The sequence below is a fragment of the Megachile rotundata genome, chromosome 12 (genome assembly GCF_050947335.1).
Source record: "Megachile rotundata isolate GNS110a chromosome 12, iyMegRotu1, whole genome shotgun sequence".
In the NCBI taxonomy this organism is placed as follows: Eukaryota; Metazoa; Arthropoda; class Insecta; order Hymenoptera; family Megachilidae; genus Megachile; species Megachile rotundata.
This window is the reverse complement of record NC_134994.1, coordinates 8,913,529-8,937,450: the sequence shown is the minus strand read 5'-3', so window position 1 is coordinate 8,937,450 and position 23,922 is coordinate 8,913,529. Positions and strand designations below refer to the sequence as shown.

Below are 23,922 nucleotides of genomic sequence, written 5' to 3'. Positions count from 1 at the left end.
TTGGCCAATTTTCGATGAGGTTTAGGGATTCGTTGAATACGTGGGGATGTAGATATTTGGACTATTAGCAATCAGAGATTCGGACTCCCAGGAATTTGGGGATTTAGGAATCTGGGAATTTGGGAATTGGGAGATGTCCGAGATCGAACTCGGTTGTAAGTTAGTTTACAAGTGTCAGGTTAGTTGCTATTGCAATTAAGTCGTATTAGATTTGAGGCGCTTCCTATTCTCTTTTCCTACATTTTCCTTTAGTATGTGCATATAATTTGAAAGTTGTAGTTAATAGAAAGAGAAAAGACCGACTTCACGTGTCGCTTCCTTAGGCACCCCCAAGGATTTCCTTTCAAAAGACAAGTATACAATACGACAGTGCAATAAACGTTAATCATCTGCATAATAAACCTGCACTAAAGAGATTTGGTTTTCCCCGGTCATTAGAGACTAGATGTACAAGTAAAAATTTAGAAGTATTAAAGAACACCGGTGAAACAGTTTGCAACATTTAGCCACGCGTTGTCAAGAGTCGTTCTGACGCGCGATCAACTGAGAATCTGGCCCTGGTTCTTGGCACCCTAGCGTATAACTTGAAACAGATCTTCGACCCAGTGACCTACACACAAATTCGCGTGCATATTTCCTCGTTCGAACGTAAACCAGAAGCGGGTTTTGACAGTAGGCAGGTTGAATTGATAGACAAGAATTGGAACCTACAAGTTGCGTCCAAGGACATGTTCGAATCAAGACCGTATTTTAACGCGTTTTCATAATTTATTAAGACGCTAGGTACGGTATCGATTACCGATAACCGATGTCCACGGATTTAATTCTGTCAATGTATATATTAATAATTCGGAATAACGAATTGAGGCACTTAATTATTAATCTTTGATAATTCGAAATAACGAATTGTAGCATTAAATAATTAATCTTTACGTATGCTATACCGTATTTAAAGGGTAATATGTTTGAAAAAATGTCCCAGAAACAATAAACGATAGTATAATAATAACTTACACGATTTTATATTTTAATAATTGCAAAACTGACAGTCGACACGCGTCCCATCGTGCCATCCATTTGTCATCGTTTAATCTCTTTTAACCACTTCCGTCGACACGTTTCAACACAAATTATTCACCGATCGTTCCCAGCGTTTATCAATCGAATCGAAAAATTCGTGTTGCATCGCGAAATATCGTTGTTATACGTATATCTAGCGGAGGGAGGAAAAAAGAATAAAATGCAACCGCGGTGGATCGTTCTACGATCATGCATAATGTAACTCGGCGCGTCGTGAATATAACGGTGCACGGCAATGGCAGCGTTATCCTTCGAGCGGAAATGTACGGCGGAACATCGTTACCAGTTAACGTTTCGATATTTTTCCGCTCCATATTTCTTCCCACCGAACCAAAATCGACTACGTGTCACGTTACCAATCTACTTTAATCCTTTAAGTGCTACCAACACATTTGCGCTTACAGAAATTGGAACAGCTACTCTATCGTTAGACCGTGGCTGCAATTGCGGAAGCGTGGAACTTTTGGAATGTCAATGGAGTGAGTTGGGCGATGGGAGTGCGATTACTGCGCTGCGAATTTCACGCGCTGAGAGTTCTATGCGTAGAAAATTCCACGCGTTGAGAATTCTATGCGTAGAAAATTCCACGCGTTGAAAATTCCATGCGTTGAAAATTCCATGCGTTGAAAATTCCACGCGTTGAGAACTCTATGCGCTGAGAATTCCACGCGTTGAAAACTCTACGCGCTAAAAATTCCACGCGTTGAGAATTCTACGCGTTAAGAACTCTACGCGCTGAGAATTCCACGCGTTGAGAACTCTACGCGCTGAATGTTCCACGCGCCAAAATTCCACGCGTTGAAAATTCCATGCGTTGAAAATTCCACGCGCTGAGAATTCCATGCGTTGAGAATTCCACGCGCTGAAAATTCCACGCGTTGAGAATTCTACGCACTGAGAATTCCACGCGTTGAGAATTCTACGCACTGAGAATTCCACGCGTTGAGAATTCCACGCGTTGAGAATTCCACGCGTTGAGAATTCCACGCGTTGAGAATTCTACGCGCTGAGAATTCTACGCGCTGAGAATTCCACGCGTTAAGAAATCTACGCGATGAGAATTTCACGCGCTGAAAATTCTACGCGTTAAGAACTGTATGCGCTGAGAATTCCACGCGTGGAAAACTCTACGCGCTGAGTATTCCACGCGTTCAGAACTCTACGCGTTGAGAATTCCACGCGCTGAAAACTCTGCGCGCTGAGTACTCCACGCGCTGAGTATTCCACGTGTTGAAAATTGCACCGCGTTGAAAATTCTACCCGTCTAAAATTCCATGCGCCGAATATTCTACGCGTTGAGTATCCCATACGCCGAGAATTTCCCGCATTGAGAATGCCACGCATCCAGAATTCCCATCACAGAGAATTTGATATAACGAAAATTCCACGCGCCAAATATATAACACACTGAGTATCCCACGCTCCAAGAAAACTTGATGCACCACAACGCGTTGAGAATACATCACACTAAGAATTCCACACGTGGAAAATTCTACGCTTCAAGAATTCCAACCCTTCACTGAATTTTTAACCCATTGACAATTCGTCATGACACGTGCTCTAACACGCGACAGCGTAATGCATACCAATGCGTCGCATTGCAATATAACGCGAGACATACAGTGTTTCGGAAAAGCATTCTAAGTAATCTGTTGTCGATTCGTAGATTGACACGAGTGACAATAGTAAGATAAAAAAGATGAATAAAAAGAACGAAATGAAGCGAACGCCGATCTGTCGTTAATCGCAACTTATTATTCCCGGTCGGTCGTGTGCAGCTTCGAGACACGCGTGACTCGCGTACGAAATTTGTACAATTTGCATCGCACCGCTCGCGGCTCGCCGAACGAGAAAGGATTCAACGCGTTTGCCAAGAGGAGAAAATTCTCCGGGGGCTGAGTCAGAGAATTCTTCACCACCGACCTACCATTTCGTGCGAACCAGTTACACGAACCGTGATGAATAAGTTTATTCGCCTGGATCACGAATTACGGTACCGCTCTTCGGAAGTCGTCGGTCAAACAAGTAATTTATTATATTCGGAATACTTGTCGATGCAATTTATAAATCGTCATCGAATGCTATTCACCGCCAATTATTGCCTGCATAAATTAACGCCTTGACACGCGGTTTAATTAACTGACGCGCACGTGGCTATAATATTCTAAGCATGTCTAGATGCTCGCGTGATTCAGATGCTAATTGGAACGCGAAATCGTTAGGTAATCCGGTTTTAACCTGCGAAAATATGCTTAAGGATTGTCTATTTGTAGTGGGAGTGCAGTTACTGCTCTGAGAATTTCACGCGCTGAGAATTCTATGCACTGAGAATTCCACGCGTTGAGGATTCTATGCGCTGCGAATTCCACGCATTAAAAATTCCAAACGTTGAGAATTCTACGCGCTGAGAATTCCACGCGCTGAGTATTCCACGCGTCGAGAATTCCACGAGTTGAAAATTCTACGCGTTGAGAATTCAGTGCGCTGAGAATTCTACGCGTTGGGAACTCTATGCGCTGAGAATTCCATGCGTTGAGAATTCCACGCGGTGAGAACTCTATACGCTGCGAATTCCACGCATAGAAAATTCCAAGCGTTCAGAATTCTACGCGTTGAGAACTCTACGCGCTAAAAATTCCACGCGCTGAAAATTCCACGCACTGAGAATTCTATGCGCTGAGAATTCCACGCGTTGAGAATTCCACGAGTTGAAAATTCAGTGCGTTGAGAACTCTACGCGCTAAAAATTCCACGCGCTGAAAATTCCACGCACTGAGAATTCTATGCGCTGAGAATTCCATGCGTTGAGAATTCCACGAGTTGAAAATTCAGTGCGTTGAGAATTCTACGCGTTGAGAACTCTATGCGCTGAGAATTCCACGCACTGAGAATTCCACGCGTTGAAAATTAAGTGCGCTGTGAATTCTATGCGTTGAGAATTCCTCGCGTTTAAAATTCAATGCTCTGAGAATTCCACGCGCTGAGAACTTTATGCGTTGTCGTTCCTGTCTTAGGTCCTCTGCTACCAGTTTTAATATCAGAATATCAGTTACAATATAAAGATAGTAAGCGAAATAAAAGTCTAGTAAAACGTAGTAAAACGATGTAATAAGCGTACAAGTTTGAAGCGGATGTCCTTTAGAAAATTTTCCCCATCGTCGAACTCGCAATGAAATCCTTTATTTCGACGTCGTCTTTGAATCGATCGCCGACTCGTTCGCAGGATAAATATTATCCTGGCCGCCTATACCGTCGGATAAACGGGGCTACCGACGCCTGAGAGACTCGTCGGATTTTCTGGAAAATACACGCGGGTCAAAGATATTTTTATCTCGTATCGCAACGCGAGCGTAACAATGTTCCGCGAAACATCTCTTCGAGAGGACTCGTGGGACTGCACTTGCGCGATGCACTCGGTCTTTCCCTTCGACGATGCACTCGACGGAACTCGATGCAACGAGTGCAGCCACCCTTTTCCAACCCCCAGCGTATTCTCCGCTCCTAGTAAAATTCTAAAGTTTTCGGCTCGACTACTTTCGAACAATCGACGGTTAACCGTTGACTAAAAATTTCGAGTGCGTCTGACAGAAAATCTGCCATCTTTTTATATCGTTCGAAGACAACGGGTCGACTCGAGTCTTCGGTTACCAGTTAACTCGATCAACCTCAAATTAACCTTATCAACTCGTTCTAATTGTGTTCGAGCTACCAGGGACGATCGGCATACTAATGCAAAAGCAAAAAGATGCGAGGGAAAATATCGTAGGATCGCCGTAGAATAGTTCGTGAATCGAAATCAGAGATCGACGAACCGTACTAGCACGAAAAGTGGATTACCCGCGATTTATCGGAGGCTACACGAGAATCGAATTTAAGCTGGCTACAAAAAAAAGCTCGGCAACGACGATCGTCAGGGAGGAGCTTGCACGCTAAATATCCCCGCAGGCTAGTCGGATAGCCCAGCCGACCGTAATGGAAGCTGAAAATCTCTCGATTAATCGACGACCGAGACTGCCATAAGGATAGAAGAAACGAGGGGTAACGAAAACCAGACCGTGACCGATCAAATGCAAAAATAGTTTCGCCCGAAACATACAAACTTTCAATATATTTGGATTTCTGGGGATTTTAGTAATCTGAATCTTTAAGTTCCCTGGACAGTTTCTATAGAACATCTTCACGATTCTCTTAGGATACCTAAGGTTCCCGAGAGTCCTCCAAACTTGCCTTTAGGATTGTCCACATTGCAGTTAAGACTCTACAGGTCCTAAGAGCACATACTCAACAGCGGTTCCACAGAGACAATTGCCCAGAGACGAGTTCCATAGAGATTTCATAATCTAACCTGCTGACCAGATTCTTCCTTCAGTTCTTACTAGCTCATGTTCTCCACAAGCTAATTGTCACACTTCGTCCAACAAACCCAATCTCTAAAAGTCTTCCTACAATCTGCATAAGTTCTAACTTGTCACCCTGTGTACGACAATGTCTTTGCAACGACGTGAAAAACGTAAAAGAACATAGTTACAGGTAATATTCGAATGGCAATTGTATCGGATTCAGGAGTGCATATTGAATTTGATTTGGTCCCCGGTAACGACGACGAGAAGAACGATATTCAGGAGCAGTTGGCTAGATACAACGATGGTGGTGGTCGTCGTTGTCGTCGTCGTCGGCGAGCGCAATTAGCAGCCGCATTTACGATGCCTACTGGCGCAACTCTCGTATTTTCCCACGGCCAGAGCCGTGAGAATAATTCATGGGCCTCGACGGTGCTTCTATACCAAACGGCCAGAGCAAAGTGGAAAGAGGATGCAGCGGAAACCCGGGGGAAGAGGACGTGGCCAGAGCTAGAACACCGACTGGCCACTGCTGGATGCCGCGCTATCGTCATAAATTCGAGCTGAAAGTGGAAAAGCCTGGAGAACGGTTACGTCCACCGCCTCTCCACGACTGATACACTGCGCGAATTAATGCTCCATTCTGCGGTCAATCTCTAACTTTAACCCCTACTGGATTCTATCGAAACCTTGGAATATTTCATTCATACGATTAGTGATAACTGCTGGAGTAAATAGACAAGTTTCATTCGATACTTGATGGACCACCTACAGAACAAATGATCACAAATCCACCTCCAGAACAAATTTGACAAATTGATCAAATTTTTACACTTTCTTAAATCATCAAGTACTTAGGTACCCTCTGTACATCCCAAAAGTTCTACACATCTAATCTATACATCTCGAAATCCTGAAATATACAAATACCCTTATACACAAACGTCCAAGTACCCAAACTTGCAAATATTGAAATCCTCCCAAACACTCGGATACCTAAATATCTAAATTCTCAATCTCTCAAATGTTCAAATACCCAAATCCCCAAACTTCCAAATACACAAATCTCCAAATTCCCAAACACTCAAATGCCTAAATATCCAAATTCTCAATCTCTCAAATGTTCAAATACCCAAATCCCCAAACTTCCAAATACACAAATCTCCAAATTCTCAAACACTCAAATGCCAAATATCCAAATTCTCAATCTCTCAAATGTTCAAATACCCAAATCCCCAAACTTCCAAATACACAAATCTCCAAATTCTCAAACACTCAAATGCCAAATATCCAAATTCTCAATCTCTCAAATGTTCAAATACCCAAATCCCCAAACTTCCAAATACACAAATCTCCAAATTCCCAAACACTCAAATGCCAAATATCCAAATTGTCAATCTCTCAAATGTTCAAACACCCAAATCCTTAAACTTCCAAATACACAAATCTCCAAATTCCCAAACACTCAAATACCTAAATACCCAAATTCTCACCCTCTCAAATACTCAAACACCCAAATCCCCAAACTTCCAAATACACAAATCTCCAAATTCCCAAACACTCAAATGCCTAAATATCCAAATTCTCACCCTCTCAAATGCTCAAACACCCAAATCCCCAAACTTGCGAACACTCAACCAAGCTCCCACTCAAATACCTAAATGTACAAACTGCCAACTACCCAAATCACTGAACTCCTAAATAGCCAGGTGCAAAATTTCCAAATCCACAGTTTAAGCTAATTAAATGGCACAGATGGGTCGACAGATTTCGTCTTTGGAGATACAGCTGAAAGGCCTGGCAGCCTGCAACACCTATCCACACGGTATTAATCGCGTTTCATCGACAACAGACACATGCGCTCGGACATTTATCGCCGACACTGTATCTCGATACTCGATCAAGCGTGTCACAATATTGCAACCCAATAATGATATCAATTCACTGATAATCGCTGTTAAGCCGTGTCCATAAATTAACACTGGAGCCTAGCGAGCCCTGACAGCTTTTATCGAGCCCGAAACCAAAGCGTTCTATAGAGAAATCTCGTTATACGGATGAGTTAAAATGATGGATTTTACATTATGCTCTAATTATATTATTAAGTATTATTAAGTATTATTAAGTATTTACATACTTTATTAATCCTTTCGGTGTTCGACTGTCATACGAGATACGTGTAAGATAAATTGAACCCCTTTGTGGATTATAGGGGCGACCCCGATCATGCTCCAACCCTTTAGGGTGACCATAATCCAAGTACAAAGCATTTTCAAATACCATATAAAGTAAGTTCTGGAGGTTTTATCAAATGAGGAATAAATGGTCAATGAAATAATGGAAACAGAAAACCATTTAAATGAACTTAACCCTTTACACTCGAAGGTAATTTGACTGTTTACAAACAGCAACTTTAAAACTTAATTAAAAAGCTAAATGAATTTTTTTGAGGTTATTATGTTTTTAATAATAATTTCCACTATTGTTTGTTTCACTATGTCTATACGTGTCATGTTATAGAATCAGTTAAAAAATACTTATTTAAAATTATTGTATTGAATATAATGGTGACTGTGAGTCACCTCTCAAAGGGTTAAATAAAATGACCGATTTCGCTGATCGTCTCAGTGAAGACTTATTATAGAAACCCTAAAGATTCAGTGGACGAAGATTGTCCGGAAGATCCTAGATTCCTAGACTCCCACGACACCTATTCCCCGCGCCATCATTATTCTCTATTCACGAATAGAACTAGGTCAGCAAGCAGTTTATCAACCCGATTGCAACGTGTATCAGAGATTCGACTCTGGTGTGTACCGGTGGAAACGAGTTCACGAGACGAATAATCGTTTATTCGTGCAGAAAAGATTGAATCCCGTATTTGACATCGCTCGTAGTCTCTAGTAGCCCCTAGGGTAAATGACCAATGGAGCGTCATCCGGCGACACGACGTCGACAGTCATATTTAATCGAGTAATTAAAAACGGAACGATCGCGTTCCGAATAATACGAACTTTATCGCGACCACGCCGACGTGGACAGTGGCTTTACCGATCAGCGAGTTAACGTTGCGCATTTACCAGATATCGGAGATAAGTTCTCGGAGGAAAAATTAATCGTCCGTCGACTCGATCGACGTCAAAACGACGGCTCTATTTATAGAGGTATATCCTTGAGGCGTAAGTTCGATTCGAGTTATTTCGAGAGCGTAAATCCACGGACACGACCATGAAAGTAATCGAAAGTTTAAGTAGAAAATCGATGATTGGTCGACAGACCGCAAACTCGTTGGCTCTCTCTTAACTTTTGACCCTTCGAGCGCTAAATACTTTTTTGACGAATCGATCGTTCCTTTTCAATCGAGAAAGTTTTACGAAAGCACGGCAAAATATCGTCAAAATCAATACCTTGATACATCAATTTCCTTTCAATTTAATTCCCAAAAGTGGAAAAAATTACCGAGCGCAAAGAGTTAATGGACGTCAAAGTTTCCGGCACTTGAAGGGTGCGAAATTGTTCGTTTCATCGACGATCACGAAAATCGATACGAACAGACCGAAACGCCGGGTCGATTTGGCCGAACAACAGCCACGGTACAACCGCGAGATAGACAGCGTTGTATCGACGAGGAAATTGATTTATCGATCAAAGTTCGAGGCAGCCGAATCTCTGCGTTTACCGTTGCAAGTAATCGTTCGCTCACCTTCAATATGTTCTCCACATCTGCCGAATTCTCGGTGGGACCAGGCCTCGAACTTGTCCCCTGAAACAGCCAAGATTAAACAAAATTATTACTTTACCGCAAACTAACCGAGTTTAAAAGATCAGCAATCTCGTATTCTAAAACTCTTTATAGCTGACTCTGAACTCTACGTTCACGTACTCCGTATAAGGGTGGAAAAGTTAGGAAAAGTTACGGAAGTATGTTTAAATATTTCTAAAGTTCAAAAAGTTAGAACGGTGCATCTTTCCAGGGTTAAAAAGTTCAATTTTCCCACAATTTGGACGATGAATATCATTCGTTGACCTAGAGGCCCAATCAATTTTTCTGTTCGATTAAGTATGCTAACTGTAACCCCGAATCGAAACACTTCGAACAACTTATCCGAGTACTCCACCCCTAATAGCATCCCCACGGAGCCTTCAGCCATTGTCAGTCAGTTACAAGTCAGCTATCGACTAGTTAACATCCACTTCAATCAAGTACTATCAAAACCCTTTCGCAATCAATACCTTGGAAACTGCTGCATTTCAATTCGAATAGATTAACCCTTTCCGGTCCTATTTGCCCACGGTTCCCCAAAGTCTGAGTCCATCGATGGGGTTAAATATTAAGATAATCGAGTTTCGGAAACCGGAATTTTACGATTCTGGGGTTTAATCGAAATTTCTTTAATGTTCCAGAATTTCGCAATTTTTTTAACACTAAAACTATCAAACCAGTCAAATGACCGCTCCACAAGTTTCTTATTATAACATACACGTTTTGTTAAAACACATTCCTTGAAATCAGCATTGATTTTCATTAAAATAAAGAATAAATGTGTGTACTAATTTATATTTCGTCGTTTGTTTATTTGTTTTTTAATTTCAAATTAAGTACACATTATATGCTGGTAGGTATGACCGCTCCACAAGTTTCTTATTATAACATACACGTTTTGTTAAAACACATTCCTTGAAATCAGCATTGATTTTCATTAAAATAAAGAATAAATGTGTGTACTAATTTATATTTCGTCGTTTGTTTATTTGTTTTTTAATTTCAAATTATATGCTGGTAGGTTTAGTGTTAATTCGGATCTTGGGATTTTGAGACTTTGAAATGTAAGCTTAAAAGTTGATTTTTCAAATTTTTAATTCGATTAATTGGAATCAGAATATGTGGATTTTGTCGCAACGTGGAGAGTAAATTTACTGGAACAAGTTTGTTTAAGCGGCACTCGAGGTTTTCTACGAATAGTTGTAAATTTTTTCGCTGTAGAACGAAGCGGATAATGCGTCGATGGAATTAAACGACGATAATCGAGCGAGAAGCTCGAAACTCATTCCACGCGTTAATTAAAACGATTCGATTTCGACGACAAACCAGCTTCTTTTTCCCGTTCGCATCGGTGAAACTCTCGCGAAGTCCTTTTCGCGATTTATCACGAGCTCTCGAGCGATCATTAATCAACGCTCTCTCGAGGAAAAGAGGCGTTGAAAAGAGCGGCGAGACAGCCGGCTGCGGGGCTATTACGAGCATAATGTCGAGTAGTCATTTCTAAGAGGGAAACACGAAGACAATGGGAGAAGAAAATGCGTGAATCAAGCCACGAAAGATTGAAAACGATAAGGGTGAAAGAATGAAAGTGGTCAGAGAATACGAGGACCGAAGTAAAGAAACCGAGAGCACAAGATAGTAGCAAAATTGAAAAATCGTATAATTCACTGTCGCGAGCAGTCGTTTGCACGTGACCAATTACGTAATTACGGATTAAACTCTACATAAATAATCGCAAGTTTTTATCAGTTTTTTATGAAACGGTCTTCGCGAATGAAGGATAATATTCTTAAATGATTTATCTGCACGTGTCAACGCAGAGTAATACGCATACGTAACGACTTAACGATGATCTCGTACAGCGTATTAATAAATATTTTCCAGGAAAGAAAAACTACGCTCGAATAATTAACTGTAAACAGCATAGTTTGCAAATATTTATCCAAGAATGCAGTACGTAGTAATTATTTTTCTCTTGAATGCAACAGGGTCCACTCGCGCAATTCCGAGCTAATTTCGCGAACGACAACAAACGTTAAACGACTCGTGAACGATCGAGAAGGAGGAAGAATAGCGGGGAGGAAAAAGAAAATCAAAGGGTCAGGGAATCAATTTTCACGGACTAGAGCAAAGAGGATGTCGGCGTTTCTGCAGTCAGCTCTAATTGTATAAGTACACCGGTAGAGAGGCACTCTCGAGGAGAACGCGACGGCACAGACTGAATCGTCGAAGAAGACCCGATCGATAGTCAATCTCAATGAAATTTGCACCTCGAGGAGTCACGGGTAATAGGGCTCGACCAAACTCGCCTCTCGCTATTCCCCCCTCTCTCGCTCGTGTACACTCCTCCAGCGGGATTTCCATTGAAAAGCAATTCGTTTCCTGTCAACGAACCTGTCGCCGCGATGCTCTCGTCGAATACCATCCCTCTCTCGACGTACAGCTCGATGGAACGCGAGAGACCCTAATAACCTCTTTATTGTCGCTTCTCCACGATTAAACCTCCACGGTGGACAGCTCCGTTTCGTTCACGGAGCTTGCCCAATTTCTGGACACCTGGGCCATGAGATAACTAACATGCACAATGAAACCGATCAAAAAACTCAATATTGCTATAGGATCTATGTATTAATACCTCCACCCACCTAGGTACTGTATGGTTTGAATGTAGTGAAAGCTAGAGCTTAGTGCTATCACATTTTGCATCCATGTGTGGATACAGAGATATGAGGGTAGGTCCTCGAATTTGACGGACATGGAACATAAGGATCTACCTCAGGATTTAAAATATGTGCGGGTAGATCCTCGAATTTGGGAGACGTGGAACATAAGGATCTACCTCACTATTTAACCCCTTGCCGTGCCATTTATTTATGAGGTGCGTCAGTCAAGACTAACCATTCAGGACTATAACATTAAAACGAACAAAGAAAATTAAAATGTTCTAAGTATTTTATATTCAGGGATCCTTGACAACGCAAATTATAGTTGGATCTAAACTTCAAGTTGAAGAGTATTCAAAATTTGAGTAAGGTTTATCGCATTTGAGTTGTGAATGCGTCACGAGTCAGACTCGTTAAAGCACGGCAAGGGGTTAAACACAGATCTCAAGATTTAATCTACTGAGTTAATATTTGTTATCTAAGTAACCTAACAATACTTGAGAATAATATAAAAGTGGTCAATGTACCATGTTTCGACTATGTCATACTGAGGCACGTAATTAAAGGCAGTTAAAAGAGTCAAGAAATAAAAGGACAAGATAACCGAGTAGCTTTCAACGGAAGATAAAGAAGAAAGCCATTACAATGGGTCGTGATACCTGAAGGGTTAATATCGACAGCACCCCATTATTTCTCGATCAATCTTCCACACAATCGATCTTCTAATTTCTCCAAGCTCTGTCATCGCGTAAACACCTATCAAAGTACTGATCCGAGCAACAAGTGCACCAACGACCGATCGTATCCAATTCTGTTCTCGTACTGAACGACTACGTAGTTCCGCTCGATAATAAATGGATAAACTGGCCGAAGAAAAGTCGATCGAGGAGCGTTAATAAAACGATTACTGGGGGAGTTGCTGAACGAGTAGCAGTTGGCACTGCGCCTGCGACCGCGGAATCGAAAGCGATCGCAGACTATATCGATAATTTATATCGATCACCTCGCCACCCTTTAGGGCTCAATATCTTGTGTACAATGCGTGATAGGAGAAATATTCTCCCATGTAATTCTAGCTTTTAGGTAGTTATTTTAGGTAAATTATTATTTTTCAATCTAATATGTACTTCGATTTCTGAAAGATCTCAGACTTTGGTATAATAGATTCGTAAATTTTCTGAAGACGAAGTTAACATGTCTTTAACACTGAAACTCCAAACCGGTTAAATGACCGCTCCACAAGTTTCTTATTACAAGGTACACATTTTGTTAAAGAACGTTCCTTGAAATCAGCATTCATTTTCATCGAGGTAAAGAATAAATGTGTGTGCTAGTTTATGTTTCATTTGTATATTTATCATTTGACTACATTTTTAATTGCAAAGTTTTATATCGGTAGGTTTAGTGTTAAACTTCCAAATTTTCAGATTTCCATATTTCCAACTCGGAAATTCTCAAATTGCCAATTCCGAAATTCTGAACGGACGATCGCATGATCGATATCGTCGATAAATATCGGGAATCCAGCAATACGGGAATATAGCAAAGTCCCCATAAGGCGAGGCGTAACCGGAACGAAAAGAAAAGAAGGACAGTATCGTGCGAAAGAGAGGTTGGTAACCGGCGATGGTAGCACGAAACAATGGAAATCGATACTCACGTTATCGAGAGTTAACCTGGACAGTCTGTTGCCGGCACAGTGGAGCCTGGTGGCGCCGTTGGAATTCCCAATATTCGAATTTCCAACGAGCGTACCGTTCCCCGGTGAATTCAGGGGCGGTCCTTTGGCGGGTAATAAACCGTGGCTACGATGATCGTTGCTGTTACCCCCGTGCTTGACGGGTTGGCCAGGGTAACCACCCCTGCCGCCGTACGGTGGCTTGCCGTCGGCCGGTTTCACGAAACCGCCGCGTTGATGGCTCGACGACGAGGACGAAGACGACCCCGTACGAGGTCCTCCGGGTTTCTTGAATTCTTGGGAGGACGGCGAGCTCCTGGAATTCGAACCGATCGAACTGGAACTCGTTCGAAGGGACGAGGGTGACGGGGACGGAGCTGGACTCGGTGGCACACCCTCGATACCGATCAGCCGTTTAGGCTCGTCCAGCAGATGCTTCACCAGAGAATAGTTGCCCAGTTTCGATTGAATCTGCTGCGTCGTGCTGTCTCGGGCGTCTGGGTTCACCTGTAATCAAAATACACCGTCAAAACCACCCTTAAAACCTGCTTAATATACACGCCCTGCTTTATTAAACCAACAATGTTTTCTTTTTGGGAATTCGTCGATTATTGGTAAATCTTGTGCCAGGTACTGCAACTCTGTTTGAAATCAATCATAAAACTGACCCTAAGTACTGCTATTCAACGGTGCAATAAATATCAGTTCAAACAAGCCTCTTTTCGAGAAATCAACTTGTAAAGATACCTTGTAAACTATAGAACGGTACAGGCTATATAAACGACAAATAGAATGTAAATACAAAGTGCCAGGTACGGTAAGTTTATGGACGCCGTTAAATATAAGCATTTAAATCTATGTCTCCAAAGTTCCTATTCGAAGACACCGGTTCAAAATATTTTTGTTGCCTTAATTAATTTATGACACCACGTACACCGATTCCCGTCTGATGACGAACGAAACATTTCGAATATTCCGCTTTTGGAGGCGAGTCGATTTAACCGCGAGTTTATAGAACGCTCAAAAGTGGATCATTACAGTTTCATCCGTTGAAACGCAAGGATGTAGAGATTTCGTTAAAAATAGATTCATTAATTACTTCCAGCGATTTAGGTAATTTATCCGGTTCGGGAGGTCAGAAAAAATTCAGCAAGTTTATCGAGGAAAATTAGCCATCGCAACAGTTTGAGAAGATGATGGAAACTGGAGTGCAAAGTTGTCGTAGGACACAAGCGATCATAATTAATGTGGCGTAACAGTAGCTAGCAAGTTTACGACGTTGCCACGAGGAGAGATTCGTGTACGACCGAGATGCACACACCGGTTACATATTGTTGTAGCGACAATAATAGACAAGACAACAGGCTCGAGTGCGCATTTATGATCCAGACGCGTCCGCCTTTGTCTACGGGGACAATGAGATCAAATCGTGGTTTAATAAGGAGGCGGAGAAGGCCCGGGGAAACCTTAACGTGATTAATGAGCGCGCTATAAATCACGTACCATTTGTTCACACCGGGACCCTTTTTCTAACCGAATGGCGAACACCGACGAGCGCTACCAGCCGGTTCTTTAACGAGCACCTGATGCATCGTGGCTAGAGAGTGCAATTTTCGAAGAAAATCATTAATTCGAGCCGAGGTCGCGACCACTGTGCTCGCTTTTCTCTTCTGCCAGCGACAGGATTAATCGACCAGCCTCTGAGACAAACAGCGATCGATAAGGGCCAACCTACTCCGCGGACGCCACGCTTATGGATATTGATCGATAGCTCATTTTACAATTACGAAAACTTCTCATATTTCACAAGCTTCCAAGTATTTTCCGTTTCTCGAGTTTCATACTTCTTCAGGTTTCTAAATTTCGAACTTTCTTACATCTCAGTTTTATTTACTGTATTTGCACGCGATATATGTGTTGTTCACCTAACCGAACTGACACCAGAGCACCATCTAACCCTGTACACTATTTTAACGAGTCTGACTCGTGACCCAAACTGTGACAAATCTTACTCGAATTTTCAATATACATATAGTACTTCAATCTGGTGTTCAAGTTATAATTTGCATAATCGATTGGCATAGCACTTCAACTTATCTGTTTTAATATTGTAGCTGTGATTAACTCCTGACTGACGCACCTTACAAATAAATCATAAGGTAATCACATACCAAACTTGTCCTACTCGAAACGAAATTGAACAGACCATAGAGTCCACAAAGCATCGATTCAGCAAAAATGCGAATAAACCTCCATAAGAAGACCGAGATTAGCTAATTACCAGGCAGAGAAAGGTCCACGTGTCGAGACACAAACGCAATGCGAATAGTTGCAAGAAAAGGCAGAGAACGGTTAGGTGACCAGGTCAGGGTCTTCCAGCCTCTGGATCCTCTTTATTTCTTGCTGGGAGAAGTCGTCTCTCTTTAACGCTAATCATCGTCGTCCAGCTTCGTTTCGCCAAACGCGTTCGTTCGCGGTGCAAGCATCGACGAAAAGGTCGTAAAACGGTCGAACGTAGGTGCTCGTAGCGCAAGCACCACGTCGTTAACATCGAACCACCGGCTCTGACGCAAATTCCCGCAATCGTGGCTTCTGTTAACCGCTCGCTCCACTCGATTCTCTGATCTACGTAGCGAGATGCTACAAATTTCTGGCTCGCCTCCGTAAAATAGAAATGAGCCAGAAACTGTTGGACCTCGTTACGCGGCATTGTTCTTTACGTTCGGTAGCCTGCTGTTGACTGTTCGAACGAATTTCTTCATGAATAAGGTTCCTGTTAGACGCAGCCAGGAACAGGAACTTCAACCGAAAAGTACCTCCGCTCTTTTTATTTTATTTGCAAATATCCGTCGTTAAAGTATGGAGATTTCTGCAAATTATAACCGCCTCTTGTTCGTATTATAATGGCGTGTAATTGAAATTGCTTTAACGAGACACTTTCCTCCGGTTAAATCGTTCGAGAATTGTTCCGGGCGGTTGTCTACGATGTCTCGTAAAGGGACAGATTGATAGTCGTTTAAAAAAGTGAACTAGCCACGATCCGAGCAAATTAAGAAGAGAACGTCCGATGAGTTTTAATCAAGGACGCAGCGTAGATTTCTTCTGGGAACAGAAGGATAAAAAAAATACGATACGACTTCGTCTCGGTTAAGAGGAAGAAGTTGAGAAGAGCAGAAAATACGGTGGGAAGAAGAGTAGCGCTGCAAGGGTGAAACTTTATTTAATGGCCGTCTTATGCCGGCAGGAAAATAGAAGCAAAGCGAGGGAGTAAGAGAGCCTCGGCAGTTGGCAAGCGAAGCGCGACGAATAACGTTGCTTGTACGTGTGTAAAGCATGGCCAAAGATTGCTTACCTCGCTAGCAACGCGTCACGAGAAAATTTGGTTTCGTGCCTGCGCTCCGAAATTAGCTACCGTACCCTTAACACTGTCAGCGCCGCGCTTTTTCATCCAACCGATGCGTTGCAAAAGTAATACGGTGAAATTTTTATCTATCATATTTGTACGATATTTTCCCTTTCACAGATCCACGTTTGTAAATTTACATGTCGCAAATAAAGTTGCAAACTTTCTACATTTCAATGTTCCTAGGCCTCGAAAGTAAATTCTTAAGGGGGGATCCTGCTTTAGGAGCCCTAAAAAGAGCGTTTTTTAGGGAATTTTTTTAGGACAGAAAAAGAAGGTGACCTTAATGAACTTTTTAGATTATTTTACTACATGTTTGAACAAGAAAAAAACAATTTTTGTGCAGAAAAATATTCAAACGCAGCCGATTTTTATGCACATCTGTGCAATGCCTTTCAATTGCAGTCTCCAATCGGCGGGAAAGATGCAGTTCGTAATTTTCGTCTGAAATTAAAAAATCAAAGAGAGTTCTAATTTTCATAGTCTTTCCTTCTATTTGAACTAAACAAATTCACGAAAAATATTTTTAAACAACTTTTTTAGCAAGTTGAAGTCCTTTTTTCCAAAAAAAGGAAAATTTTCTTCAAACCTGAGAAAATTTTACAATTTCACAATTTTTTTGGTTTTTCTTAGTTCAAATAGAAGGAAAGACTATGAAAATTAGAATTCTCTTTGGTTTTTTAATTTCAGACGAAAATTACGAACTGCATCTTTCCCGCCGATTGGAGACCGCAATTGAAAGGCGTTGCACAGATGTGCATAAAAATCGGCTGCGTTTGAATATTTTTCTGTACAAAAATTGTTTTTTTCTTGTTCAAACATGTAGTAAAGTAATCTAAAAAGTCCTAAAAAAATTCCCTAAAAAACGCTCTTTTTAGGGCTCCTAAAGCAGGATCCCCCCTTAAAAGCCCAAATATTTGCAAATCCATAAGCCCAAAATTCTCGTGTTATTGTATCGTTAAATATTAACGAGGTATATAAGATATCGACAATCGATAGTCGCAGCCGTATTATGGAAACGGTCGAAAATTTCTATCGAACGTTTCGCCCTCCCTCATTCCCCGTGGGGACATTTATTTCGCTCGCGACTATGAACGTTATCGAGAGGGAGGAAAAAAAAGAACGTTGTTGAAATTCGACGCGTCGGGAATTATGTCGAGAGTAACGGGCGGAAGAGAGAAGAGGAGAAAAGGCTTTTGAAGCGCGGAAATTTATTCTGCGCACCGGATTTCAGCCGGAACGCGCGTTCAACGTTTCATTTCGGGGAAACAAATGGAAACGTCTGGACGATGTTGGCCAGACCAGACGTTCCGCCATCGGGAACAGCATGTCGGGCGTCAGCAAATAGCCCCAAAGCGTTCGAATCGTGCTTTCTCTTCTCTATACCGATCGTGCTTTTGCCAACCACCGTACCTATCCCCCGCTTTTGCTTCTCCTGTCGCCGCACGAATTTGATTGCTCCTCGACGCGTGACAGGTAATACCCTTCGCGACCGTTGTTGTCGCGAAATCCCGAAACGGCGTTAAACACCGTGTGGCCCAATATTCCTTGGCGTTTTTCCAACCTTTTTCCACCGAAAACTTGTTAAACGTCCCGACGAAACCGCGTTTCGTACTCGTTACCTTTCGCATTGCTGACACCGTATCTTTTGTCGACTTGTCGAGACTATTTAACCGAGTCAATGTCTCTGATTTGGTCAAATTACGATAAACTCAGAAGCTCGAATACCAAAGTCCGAAGACATAGAATGAGTCCAAATAACTTGGCTACTGCTGACAGGAAAAAATCAGACCATTCAAAGTGAATTTTTATGGGATGATCAGCCCTTCTAAATAATTTTGAATAGCAGCAATAGCAGCCAAGTAATTGAGATGTTAACACGCGTTCAGAGCCGTACGAATTCAGAGAAGTCCTTGTTATTCGAACGTCCGTGCCGAAAATAATGTAACGCGAATAATACGCTTTAGCAGCCGCGTTTCTTTCAGGGCTTATCTTGTGGCGAGCGAACGCGGTTAACGTCGTTCAAGTTCAGCATGTGGTCCATGACGGAAAACGTACTTATGGCGGGGGTTAAAGGGTCCGTCGATTGTTCGGCATAATCCCGAATTGAATTTGTAGCGCAACGGATTGCAGGGGAAGAAAATATTTGTGGTAGACGCGCAATTAACTCGACGAGCTGAAAATAGGGGTTGAGAGAGGGAAGGGGCGGTGGCGAGAGAAAAGGTAGACGAATACACGGTATAGAGGTTGCTTACCTTCGCGAGTCACCGCTCGACGAGCACATAGGACGCAGTCGTCGGTCGGTTAATGCGAATTTCACGTGCATAGAAGAAAAGAGAAAGAGAAAAAGGGAACGGGCGAACCGCAGGAAGCGATGCCAGGCACGTAGCATTTTAAAATGGCAAGGGAGCGAGAGGAAAGGGCGTTGCGCAGACGACAGCGTTTCGTCCTTCGCGCGAGTAAAAGCTCCGACGACTTTTTGCCTTTTCCCGTTCGTGTCTATACTCTTTTTCAACCCCCTACCCTCCGCTTTTCGCGGCCGCTGGTCGCGTTTTCCCACCCCTTCGATCGCATTGTATTTCCGTTTCTTTTCGGCTCGCAAACAGAAGAACAAACAACGCTTACAGACCAGCGATTCGCTGTACGCTTTTTTGTTACACCGCCAATCAAATATTAACTTCCACTTAAAATCTGGACTGTGTATCTGTTAAGTCTGTTTAAACGTCTATTAACTGAATTTCTAACTTTACTTATTCCAAAAAATCGGACTCGAGGAAATGGTCCAAAAATATTAAAAGATCACCTCTCATGGCTTACAGCATCTCCGAAGATGGAAAATAGTAATTTTCGATTTTCTCCAACTGTAAAAATTGTCAAATACTCCAACAAGTAATCAAAGACTACGGAGACCACGAAGGGTCTACGTAACCACAATGTTTCTCAAAGTTTTCGAGACTCATCTAGAGTCTAACCGATTGGAAATTCTGTGCCGGTCCATTTCAGAAATTCTCGAACCATTACATAGAACGTATCCCGCAGTTTTGAATTTTCAAGATAGGAGATCAAATCGCCAAAATATTTGCAAGGGTGTATATTTTGTCAACTGTCCACGAAACGGTATTACGGCAATCTCGAAAGGTGACGTAATCTTCGCTTTCAATTGCATCCGGCCAAACGAAGATTCTCCGTGTGCAATTTACGTTGGCCGGTCTGGCCGTGTATTATTTCGCGGTGGAATGGAGCTTTCAGCCGCGAAGCAGCTGTCAGATGGGAGGCAGCCGAGTGGAAAGAGAATTTCTGAGAGGCGACCTACGAACGCGATAGTGGTAGTCGTTCTGAACCGTTGGCAACTGCATCTACGCGAATCGAGCTATCTTTGTCTCTCGTTGAAAGCTGTCACCTTTGCCTTGTCCCGCTAACGAGAAGAAAGGACTTGCGCGTGGCTTGTAACCTCAAACCTGCGATCCAATTTTTCTTACCTCTTCGATCGGGTCGTTCTAGCTCATTACTGGTTTACTATTGTCAAATAAACCTATGTGATAATCGATGTTCTATCATTTAATTCATATGTGAGTTTACTCATATAAACTAATGTGCCACTAACTATAAAGTATACTTTGATGACTGAATCACATATGAACTAATGTGTAACTAACTATAAAGTATACTTTGATGACTGAATCACATATAAACTAATGTGCCACTAACTATAAAGTATACTTTGATGACTGAATCACGTATGAACTAATGTGTAACTAACTATAAAGTATACTTTGATGACTGAATCACATATGAACTAATGTGTAACTAACTATAAAGTATTCTTTGATGACTGAATCACATATGAACTAATGTGTAACTAACTATAAAGTATACTTTGATGACTGAATCACATATGAACTAATGTGTAACTAACTATAAAGTATGATCATTGATGATTGAATTTGAAAAAGATTTAAATGTACACATTCACAATGAAAGTTCGAAAGCAATGATAATAGTGAAATAGTGATAAAGTAACAGCAGATCTAAACTTCCTGTAATGCAACGCAGCGTAGTAATCTAACGGGTGATAATATAGCGGGTGTTGAACCAACACGCGACGATTGAAACCGTGATAGTCAGATTCATGACGATCCAACTAGGAAACGAAAGGAATAACTGTCAGTGATAAATAAATTATTTATCAAGCCTGAAGCATCTATTCGTAGCCGTCACGCAACAATCCGTTGCTTCGCGACTAGGTACGCTAGTAAATGGTTGTACCGATGAAAACGGTGAGCTAGACGCGTCTTTTTACGCTTGTGCTCCGAAAGAGCACAAAAGAATCCAACACGGCAAAAAAAAGACGATCAAACGCGAGCGCTCTTTCACCGGTGACAGAAAAGCTGGGAAAAACCAGGCCACTCACCATCGTCGTCGTCGTCCAAGCTAAGCTTCTTAAGTCCAAAGAAATTCGACCGACTACGGCAATGTACGTATCTGCTTCGTCGCGTTTGCGTAATCAGAGTGAATTTTCATCACCGGCAAAAAGTAACTCGACGATAAATCGACCGCTTACCGCGGTTACGAAGTCGTTAGAAATTTTTCATCGTTACATTTAACCCTGTGGAGAAGTCTCATGTCTTTGTCAGAAGTCTCACAATGTCCAAAACGCATCATGAACCGAACATGTACCAACAACGTTAATGTCTCGTCCATCGAAGGCGTTAAAAATAAGAAAGCTTTGTACCCAGAATATTATGGTCGAATAAAATGCAAGAGAGTGGAATAGGAGAGTTTGTAGGCCAGAAACGTTAGTCGTGAAATTCAGCGGTCGATGCACGAGAAGAGTTTCTTGCTTGGAAGGATTTTCGTCCGGAGTCATTCTGTTCTTTCGAGCTTTCGAGCTTCCCTTTGATATTATGCGAAACGGGTGCAGTACACCGCGAAGGATGAAATATCGTCGGAGTTGCGATATGCCGGGGGATGAAGAGGGATTTAAACGACCCACCTTGCCATCGTTATATCCTCGCGTTTCCCTGTGCACCCGCATACATATAAGCGTAATGGACAACGACGCCAACAGGAACGAGGGAAGAAAACGGCAAATCGCAACGGGGAAATATCTTTTACTGTTACGGCTCGATGCTGTAAATGCCGTGCAACCGTGCGTTTAAGAAGATTTCGGAGATAATATTTGCTTAGGTTCCATGCGTTCGTTTTAATAATTTGCGGACGAATTCAATAGCACTGGATCACATAGTTGGATTACGAATTTGAATGGCATTGAGCTGGAGTGCGTTGAATTTCAATTGCACCGAGTTGAATTGCGCTGGATTTGGATTGCACGGAGTTGGATTACACTGAATTTGAATTGCACAGAGTTGGATTGAGTTGAATTTGAATTGCACCGAGTTGAATTGCGCTGAATTTGGATTGCGCTGAATTTGGATTGCGACAAGTTTGAATTGCACCGAGTTGGATTACATTGAATTTGAATTGCACCGAGTTGGATTACATTGAATTTGAATTGTACCGAGTTGGATTGCGTTGAATTTGAATTGCACGGAGTTGGATTACATTGAATTTGAATTGTACCGAGTTAGATTGCGCTGAATTTGAATTGCACCGAGTTGGATTGCGTTGAATTTGAATAGCACCGAGTTGGATTGCGCTGAATTTGGATTGCACCGAGTTGGATTGCGACGAATTTGGATTGCATCGAGTTGGATTGCGACGAATTTAGATTGCACCGAGTTGGATTGCGCTGAATTTGAATGGCACCGAGTTGGATTGCGCTGAATTTGGATTGCACGGAGTTGGATTGCGACGAATTTGGATTGCATCGAGTTGGATTGCGACGAATTTAGATTGCACCGAGTTGGATTGCGCTGAATTTGAATGGCACCGAGTTGGATTGCGCTGAATTTGGATTGCACGGAGTTGGATTGCGCTGAATTTGAATGGCACCGAGTTGGATTGCGCTGAATTTGGATTGCACGGAGTTGGATTGCGACGAATTTGGATTGCACCGAGTTGGATTGCGCTGAATTTGGATTGCACGGAGTTGGATTGCGCCGAATTTGGATTGCATCGAGTTGGATTGCGACGAATTTGGATTGCACCGAGTTGGATTGCGCTGAATTTGGATTGCACGAATTTGGATTGCGACGAATTTGGATTGCACCGAGTTGGATTGCGCTGAATTTGGATTGCACGGAGTTGGATTGCGCCGAATTTGGATTGCACGGAGTTGGATTGCGCCGAATTTGGATTGCACCGAGTTGGATTGCGCTGAATTTGGATTGCACGGAGTTGGATTGCGCCGAATTTGGATTGCACCGAGTTGGATTGCGCCGAATTTGGATTGCACCGAGTTGGATTGCGCCAAATTTGAATTGCACCGAGTTGGATTGCGCTGAATTTGGATTGCACGGAGTTGGATCACATCGAATTTGAATTGCACCGAGTTGGATTGCGCCGTATTTGGATTGCACCGAATTGGATCACATCGAATTTCAACCACACCTACTTGGATTTCGCCAAATTCGGATTGCGCCGAATTAAATTGCGCCGAGCTCCTATCGCACCGAGTAAGACCACATCAAATTTGACCCACTCCAAATTAAATCACATCAAATTTGAACCACACCGATTTGAACCACGTCAAAGAATCATCCCAAGTTTGAATCACCCTTAACTCGATAACCACATAACGAAAAGAAGAGTCAAGTCCCAGAATATATATGTTCGTCTCTCCAAAAACAATATACACTGAAGACCATGGAGTATCGAATCGTGGAGCAGCAGCGTGGTATTCAATGTTTGGTCGGGATCACCTTGGGAGAGGATCTTGATGCGATGATGCTCCTTGGTGATAGTACTTCTAGACATCTCGATACGCGGGACAAGCTTCTCAAACACTTGCACAAAGAGCAAGAGAGCGACAGACAGCTAGTAAGGAGACGAGCTGAATGGTCGTCGTCAAAGTACATTACGATTGTGTGCGAATG

General features: G+C 42.3%; 1 protein-coding gene across 5 annotated transcripts in view; it reads right to left on the bottom strand.

Moving 5' to 3' along the window:
* Positions 1–23,922, bottom strand: part of lilli (AF4/FMR2 family member lilliputian) — a 144,770-nt gene that overhangs the window by 47,723 nt on the left and 73,125 nt on the right. For 4 of the 5 annotated variants that reach the window (XM_012283006.2, XM_012283007.2, XM_012283008.2 and 1 more), the window contains 2 exons: positions 13,507–14,031; positions 9,124–9,183 (listed from right to left, as the gene is read on the bottom strand). In XM_012283006.2, the coding sequence (XP_012138396.1) occupies positions 9,124–9,183; positions 13,507–14,031 (585 nt within the window). Of the gene's footprint in view, positions 1–9,123; positions 9,184–13,506; positions 14,032–14,271; positions 14,389–23,922 lie in introns of those variants that run through there. The other variant, XM_076537922.1, reaches the window with a different exon arrangement.